Source organism: Stegastes partitus, unplaced genomic scaffold, assembly GCF_000690725.1.
Source record: "Stegastes partitus isolate 25-593 unplaced genomic scaffold, Stegastes_partitus-1.0.2 Scaffold550, whole genome shotgun sequence".
Taxonomy (NCBI): domain Eukaryota; kingdom Metazoa; phylum Chordata; class Actinopteri; family Pomacentridae; genus Stegastes; species Stegastes partitus.
In genome coordinates this window covers 69,289-78,132 of record NW_007578281.1, presented here as the reverse complement: position 1 = coordinate 78,132, position 8,844 = coordinate 69,289, and the positions used below count along the sequence as shown (strand labels likewise).

Genomic DNA, 8,844 nt, shown 5'->3' with positions numbered 1-8,844 from the left:
TGCAGCCCCTTGTAGCAAACCATATTTGTAAAATATTTCAGTTTAAACTAAAGATCTGGACAGATGTTGCAATCTTTCTAGCTGATGACATGTTAGCAGAGTCTAAATATGAGGCTTAACAATATTTAAAACACAATCAAGACAATAAATTTTACCGGATATCAGAAAAGTAGCAGATCTTTTGCAGTTATAAAGCTGCAGCAAGCAATTATACATCATTATGCATCATTTTTGCATCAGTTTGTTGTTCAAGCAGGTAATTTGTAACACTGCCATGCAATATGTAAGTTTCAGTTGATGCATTCAAGAAAATGATCAATTCATTTTAAAGTTGCCTTTTAAAAAGATATAATTTCTGACATTTGGATCAGTTCTTACATAAGCAGCAGCTACATTTCTCCTCTCTTCATCTCTCACTCTTCTGTTGTCTCTTTCAACATTTTCTCTCTATTCCTTTCTTTTTTTCTGTCTTCTTTTCTGTCTGCTGTCACTGTGAGGAAGCAGCTGTGCTCCACAGACAATTACATAACTGTGTGTGTGTCTGCGGTAACACAACCGGATGGTGAGAGAGACAAAAGGAGGATGGACGAAAAAAAAGAAAAAAAACGATGGACAAACATCTTTTCTTGACTGACTTTCATCTGTATTTCTTTATCTTTCCGCATTTACTGTGTCTACTGGTGTTTTCTCTCCTTCTCTCACCGAACCCCCCCCCAACCCCCTCCATCCCTCCATCCGTACATACAGAGTTACTGGGCTGTGAAATGTGAAAAACTGCAGCATGCATGGCAATTCATTATCTTGTCAAACTTCCCTGGGCCTGCCCCAAGCCACGGGGAGACAGAGAGAAAAACAGAGTGAGAAAGAGACAGAGACAGAAAAAAGCAGTCCATGCAATGGTCCATGCAGCAGGTTAACAGGTTACCAGAGAGATGAGAAGCAGAAGGAATAACAGACGCTGTAAAAGAGAAGCTGCAACAACCTGCTCAGTCAGTTATCACTGCTGTAATCTGCAGCTCGTGTTCATCAGCTGCTGCAGTGGGAACGACTCTGATTTAATGCTTACATAAAGCTAATAATACAAGATCTGAGTTTCAGCATTAAACCTAAAATGATACTTGTGTTAAATGGGCAAATCTCTGAATTCAGACATCCATTCAAATGTCAGCAGCAGGAACTACACTTGCCAAATTTTTATGTTAGGTTGCAACAACTTGTGGAAATCTGTGCTGTTCTAATATAGAAATGTTCAGGAATTAAAGCTGCTTTTTTGTTTATTTTTTTAAACCAAACTTAAGGGGTGCCGTTAATGATTATTTTTATTGTTGATTAATGTGTTTCTTATATGCCTCAAATGTCTTGTTTTGTCCACAACCCAAAGAAATAAGTAACTGGAATCAGAGATTTTGACTTTTGTTTCAGTGATTAATCAGTTGTCAGAATAGTTGGCGATTAACTTAATAGTCGACAACTAAGTGATTATGTGATTAATCATTGCACCTGTATTGAATTGAACCATTATTGCAGTACAGTAGTTTTTTGCTCCTTTCACATTTTTACTTACTGTGGGCTAATTTTTTCACAAAGAAAAAGAACTCAAACATGCCTTTTGTGCTGTATAACACAAGTCAGGTAGAATGTCTTTGATCTATTTTAGCCTGAAATCAGCACCTACAAGATTCTACCAAATGTCTACAGATAAATTGTAAGTTTACATGCTATAGATATTTCACCATTTGCATATTTAATTTGTGTCCATCCTCATCTTCTATCCACTCTGAGTAAACACAGCCTGCAGGTCAACCTAGTTTAGCTGAAAACTCCTTGAATTTTGTCATGTGGCTGTTCGTCACAGCTGAGTTGTTAATGACTTCACAGTTGCATCAAGGAACACTGTTTTTTGTTTTGACAGAATCTGGTTCGTGCAAATGGATATTCTTTGGCAAATCTTTAAATACGCCATGTAGAATAAAGTGATTTTGATAAAATATTATGACTCTAAGTGTAGATTTGGTTATATTTTCCAATGGAACAGCACATTACAGATGAGTAGTTCAAGGACTGTTGGAAAGCTGAAAACCTGGCGATACGTTCTGCTTTTACAGTTGCTGGCTCTGATAAATGGTGAAATTTTGGCTTATTTTTGAAGACAACATGCCTGGTTCAGAGGGTTAATGTGAATAATAGCAATGATTAGATTTGTGAGCATTTCTTTTGCTGAAACACTGACAATTGGACAGAAACATGAGCATCTGCACGAATTATTGCAACTGTGAACTGCAGTGTACAGACAGAATGCACTCAGATACAGGGTTGCAGGCTCATCTGGCCTAATGGAGACACTGTATCTCAGTAACACAGAGCTGGTTGGTCTAGCATAGTGCTGTAATGACACCGCAGCAAATAAATCAATCAGCCTGAAAAGAACTACAGGCACACGGAGCGTGTAAACTAAAAGACAAGATGAGAAAGAGACAGTGTGAGTCAGACGGGTGAAAGCACCCTTGGTCTTTTAAATAGGCTACATACCTGCAGGCACTGTCCACACAGTGTATCCGCCTGTAGTCTACAACAACAACAACCACATGAAACCTAAACCTCTTGCTTCAGGTTCACCTTTATCATGCCTCTGTTTCCACTGTCTCTGCTTTCCCTCTCATTCATCAGACTTTTGGCGCAGCTCTGCTTTGAAATAAATGGATTACATCTAATTGGGAAGTCTGGGTTCGCCATTTGATCCTCGGCCACTGCACATACAAACACACGCAAATCCCTAAAGCCCATCGCATCAATCCAGACCTGCAAAGATGTGGCAATTATACGCACAACATGGGCTCGCGCTGTCACAGGCAACGAGGCTGACGGACAGGCGAGCGAGACGGAGAGTGCATTTTCCACATGTTTAGCCACGATGCAAAGCAGCTGATAAAAGAAGCCTGTATGAGGAAACAAAGAGCAGGAGCAGGGACAGTCAGGAAAGATAAATGACACCCACAAATCAGGCTGCTAGTGTGTGTGCATGTGTGTGTGTTGTTTGTCTGTGTGTGTGTGTGTGTGTGTGTGTTGTTCTGTCCGTCTGACAGCAAACGGCCAATTACTGTCGAAAGTGGCGGGATGAGTCCTGCCAGACCATAGCTTTCCATTAGTGCATGCCAGCCGAGCATGTGTGTGTGTGTGTGTGTGTGTGTGTGTGTGTGTGTGTGTGTGTGTGTGTGTGTGATGGAGTGAATGAAGGAGCCAGAAGGAACAAGAGTGGAAAAAATGTGGGTGTGCCTGCACTTTGTGTGTGTGTGTGTGTGTGTGTGTGTTTGTCTTTTCTCATCTCTCTCTGAGACTGTGTCGCCGCTAGTGCAGATAAATTTGACAAAACACATCTTTTGCTCTCAGTCCCGGCCATCCATCCACCATAACCCAGCATTTTCCACCCCGAAACACAGAGTTTACAACGAAAAACGCTCCCTCCGGTCAACATGCAAACTCACATGGCTATTTGTGACAAAGATTCGACAAACATGGCGGCATTCGTCCACAAGGCAGAAACAATAACAGAATATTCTGACATTTTGAATGCCGTTTTGATGTTTTAACTGCCGTCACATGAAAAAAAAAACAACAAGAAATCGGTTTCATCTGTGTTTTCAGTGGGGTTTGACTGATATCTGGTCAAATATTTAGCAGTTTTCTAATCATTGTGCTGTTGTTGTTTTTTTTTAAAAAAAAACAAAAAAAACAATTCCCAATGTAATAAAATATATAAAAAATGAGCAACTCTGGCTCTGATGCAGCTGCCTCTCTTTGTCTGTAGTCACTTTGTGGTCCCAAGCAGTTTGTCTCCCACAACACTATTTGTTTCTATCAACACTAAGGTCCACATGTTAAAAGTTCTCTTTTAACACTTTTTTTTTTTTAAGGAATAAGAAAAGGCATGTCAACAAATTTTGGCATCAAAATTTAAATTTCTATAGCGGTATATCAGTTTACTGCCTCCTTAAGAATCCCTATTGGCCTTTAAGAAAACACATCAGTCAGCTCCTGGTTTTCAGCACAGAGAGAGATCCAGATGTTGTTAGCCTAGCTTAGCACGTATACCTTTTTGGCAAATGTACATCAGTTCCACATTTATCAGTAATTGGTCTCTTTGATTAGTAATGGTCAGTATCAACTTTGTGTTTTAAATATAGAGGGAGATCCAGATGTTTTTAGCCTAGCTTAGCACAAATTATCAAAGCAGTTGGCAACTGCTAGCATCTCCTCACTTTTAACAGCTTGAGATTTGTCTTGTTTTATGCTACATCTTGTCAATTAGCTGCGAATGCATCCATGAATCCAATGAAAGTTTTGATGCTCTCAAGGGTTGCAAGTGAAAAAACTACAAGCAACCACAAGTCCTGAAAAATTATATAATTTTTTGGGGCCATAAGGGTGCAAAAAAAAATCCACATCAGACAGAAACATTTGTAAATGGTTGCAGCTCTGAGCTATTAGCAAACCACTTCCTACTTCCACATCCAGCCGACCTGAGAGGCCGTTAACATCCATGGCACAGTCCTGCCACTTGCTACGTTATTAAATATTTAAATACAATATTCATTTTACTATATCCCCCGCTTTGGGCTCCACCAGTTCCTGACAAACACATCTGTCTCCTCACTTTCTCCCAGAGCTGGTTGTTAGCTCTGTATGTGGTGCTGGGCAGGTGTTGTACTTGGTGTTATTGGTTCTTATTTACTGAAAACATGCCAGCTGATGCTGCTGCTGCTGCTGGAACAGCTGAGTCTGGACCATAAAGCAAGTGTTTCATAACAAACAAAACTTCAAGCTAAAAGAGGCTGAAAATTCCGAAGGAAGCTGATTTTCTGTGGGCGCTTGTCAGCATGAGGGCCTCCAGTCACGATATTACATGCATCATTTGATTTATTATCAATATAATTTCTATACAAGATGCTTTAAATACACGAGACATAATTTTTCATCGAACAACTTTGCAGAGTTTGGCTTGCAGTTTCTCCTGTTTTAAGCGTGCTTAGCTAAGCTGAACACATCTTGAACCGGTCTCTGCATTCAACATGGAACAGGTGACCACTGTTGCCATGGTAACGCCTCTTAAACAGCTGACATCTCTGTATGAGAAGCTTCCAGTTTAAGGACTAATTAACATGTCATCGCTACACATTCCTGATTGGTAGGAGGGAAAATCACTCAAAGCCAATTAGCCAATCACAAGGGAGAGGTAATTAGAGGAGGCTGCTTTGCACAGATTGATACAGTCCCAGTGTGTGGCTGCTGAGCTGTCTTTGCCCTACCTACGGGACATGTTGTGTGGATTAGTCCTGCCAAAAATGATGGAAAAATACCCAACTACCCTTTCTGTTGCATTTAATTTCATCTAAGACCTCTGTGTTAGAATTGCTTTTGATGTGCTTTGAATTATCTACAGAAAGTTGTGTATTCTCAGTTAATACATTTTATGTTCAAAATGTGCAATATGAGAGTCCAGACCTGTTTATTCTATTTGTTTCTAGTGCACTTGTCCTGTAGTGAACAACCTGCCCACCAGAGGGCACCGTTAGCTCTCCTCGTGTGGCGTAGGCAACTATTAACCAGGATGGCTGAAGCATTTGTTACATTGCTTGTAGAGTAAGTACCGACTTCCAGTACAACCAGGTGTTATGCAATCTGTTGATGCTTGTGTTTATTATTTCAACTTGTCATTTATGTAAATCGCAGGGTTTCACTTAGTTGAAGTGGGATCCTGTGCCTTGAACATCCATGAGTAAACATCTAGAAGGAAATCAATAAGTCTGGTCTCCACATTAACGTGTTCACACAAACCCAGAGGAGTGAACACTGCAGACTGGCCCTAATTAGTTTCACTCCTGAACCACCCTCAATCAATTAACAATATGATAACAGACGGGGAAAAAAATAGGTTACAGGGGGATGAAACTATGCGCTGTTTGCACTAAAAATAGGAGGAGACGGTGTGAATTGGTGTCAGTGAGGCAGTCGGAGAGGAGAAATGCAGTTTAGGCTTCATTCAGCACTAAAGGAATAAATACACACGCTTCAACCGTCTCAAAGACAAATAATGGACAAAAAAGGCACCATCTGAGTAGATTTAGTGCCATGCAGGGCTCCACTGGGAGGCTTTGAGTGTGCTGAACATTAAATAGTATGAAAACACACTTCTGCACTCACACATGTGGCTGAAGATGGCTTCCAATTAACAGCTTCCATTTCTCAAGTTCAAGAGGGGGAGACTTCTATTATTGAATTCTCATCTTTAAAAAGCTCAAACAGGCTCTTTTTGACATATTTTGAGCCTTTCCCTATCTTCATTTAGATTTTGAATCATAGATTTCCTCAAAAACTCATGTGGCTGAATGGGATCCGCATACAAAGTGTACCTTTGATCTGTTTTCAAACCATGAAAATTAAGGTTTTACTCGTTAAATATAGGTTTCTGGGCTCTTCTGCTGTGTCTACTGTATGTTCTACAGTGGATGATGTGCATAATTCAGCAGGATTATCTGCAAACAAACAGTGGCAGATGTGGATATATTATTTAAGAACAAGTCACTTGCTATTAGGCATGTGTCCATCTTCCACAGCCTGTGTGTGTGAGAGAGAGACGGAGATAATCTGAGCAGACTGGTCTATCGATCACACCAGACACAGTAAAAACAGCAGCCGCTCCAGGATTCAGATTCTCCATCATCAATTCAGGCTGAAAGGCACACAAAAATCACTTTCACCTTCAGTCAGCTCTCAGTAAAGAGTTATACAAGCCATGTAAGTAACTTCAACAGCTGAATCTGATCTTCCTCAGACAAATGTGGAGCCCTGGTGTTGCATCTTCTCCAAAACCACAACACCTTTAAGAAAAAGCAGCATTTACAGCTTCACCACTTGCGTTTTACAGTTTCATCCAGCAGCATCTGAAAGGTGTTTATCAGGTTTTTGGAGATGTAGGCATTCTTTTGAGGCTAAAATTAAAACCTGGATACCATCATGAGGGATTTCACAGAGCTAAAGCGTCATGCTCCTGCCTTTAAATTAATGATTAAAGGGGTTTAATTAAGCCTTAAGCGTGGCTCAGGTACACTTAAGGGACCGTTCGTTCGTGCGTAAATCTGCGTATTTTTGCGCAATTTTTTTTTTTCTTTTTTTGGGGGGAACGCTGGTTTGTCCATTAGTGCCATTAGTGCGTAAAGCTCTCTGTATCCTCCTCCTTCTCCTCCCCCTTCTCACCCCACTCCCTCTATATGTGTGTGTGAGTGAGAGAGAGTGAGTGTGTGCGTGTCTGCGTGTGTGTGTGTGTGTGTTTTCTCCTGTCAGCGGACCTCGCCGTGCTCCATGTGAGCGAAAGGAGAAAAAAAAAAAGACGCAACTACACGGGGCTCTCGCTGCCGCTCCGGAGCGCACCGCTGATGCAAAAACACACATAGAAGAACCAAGAAAACCCAAGCAGCTCACACACATTTAAAACCAGTTTCTACTCTAACTCTCCCCTACCACCCCCCATTTGTTTTTTTGTTTTTTTTTTTTTGTTTATTGTTTCTTTCTTTCTTTCTTTTTTAGTTTCCCGGAAAAGAAGAGAAAAACGCATCATCCACTGACCTGCTGCCAGTTCTCCTCCAGGGAAGGCATCGCGGAGAAATAACCAGTGTCATGAACGAGTTGGAGTTCCTGGAAAATACTGTAATTCGCCAACACATCCATGCTTGATGCAAAAAGTCAGTAAAGAAGTCCGGGATCCAAAACGATAATCAAACGCACTTCTTCTTCTTCTTCTTCTTGTTTCTCTCTCTCCTCTTCTTCTCAGACTTGACAAATAAAAAAAAAAAACTACCGCCGGAGGAGCCCAGCCGGTGCAGACGTGCTCACCTGAGCACTTGAATTTTTTTTTTTTTTTTTAAATAGAAAAAAAAAGCTGAGAGAAAAGAAAAGTGTTGCTTATTTTATCTTTGTCAGTGCAATCCCCTCTCCTCTCTGCTGGCTCTGTCACGCCTCTCTCCTCAGTCCGGGATCGGGAGGAAGGGAGGGTGGGGGGGTGCCAGATCTATTTCCGCATTGCCAGATTGCCAATCGGTCTCCGTACGAGCTGCCAGGTTGCCAGGTTTGCTCCTCCAGCAGCAGCAGACTGGACCCCGCTGCAATCCAGGCGACCGGCGCTGAGAGGAGGAGGAGCCACCTGTCAATCAATTTCATGCGTGACCTAATAAGGTAAATGGGGTTGATGATGTCACTGGCGTCCAATTAAGGAGGCGCTGAGACAGAGCGGGTGGGCGGAGCTTCCAGGAAGGCAGGCAGGGGATTGGACGGTGGAGGCTGTCAGTCCGGCCCTAGATGGCAGTGAGGGGTGAGTTATTTTTAGAGGCCTATATAAAACCAGCAGCATTCCTCTCTCAGTCATTACAGGCTGCACGGGCAGAGAGGAGGCAAAACCACGAGGAGCTGCTGCTGCTGCTGCTGCTGCTGGAGGACCAAAACAGCGACAAAATCAGTGGAGTGAATCAGCAGAAAGAAGCAGCCGAGTGTCAGCAGCAGCAGCAGCAGGTAGGATGGAGGTGAAGAGCAGCGGTGTTGTTGTGAGCTGTGACAGCTTCACCGCAGAGGCTCCTCCATGTGGTTTCCATGTGGTGGGATAGAGCAGGGAGGCAGTGGAAGGAAGCTGGATCCGCCTACCTGTTCACTTTACAACAGTTTGTTCCTGTTTTGCTTTTTTTTTCTGTTGTGGGGTAAAAATAAATCCAGTCTCTCAGCTTTTTTTTTTTGCCAAGTGTCACAGTAACAGCACAAATGAGCTTGGATAGAGTTACCCCTGCAAAAACATCTAAAGTC

The 8,844-nt window shown here is 42.0% G+C and overlaps 1 protein-coding gene across 1 annotated transcript in view; it reads right to left on the bottom strand.

The window, feature by feature from the left end:
• Window positions 1-8,118, bottom strand: part of klf7b (Kruppel like factor 7b) — an 84,438-nt gene extending 76,320 nt beyond the window's left edge. The window contains exon 1 of the mRNA XM_008288268.1: window positions 7,621-8,118. Coding sequence (XP_008286490.1) covers window positions 7,621-7,722 — 102 coding nt within the window. The 5' untranslated portion in view covers window positions 7,723-8,118. The remainder of the gene's footprint in view (window positions 1-7,620) is intronic.
• Between the last annotated feature and the right edge of the window lie 726 nt (window positions 8,119-8,844).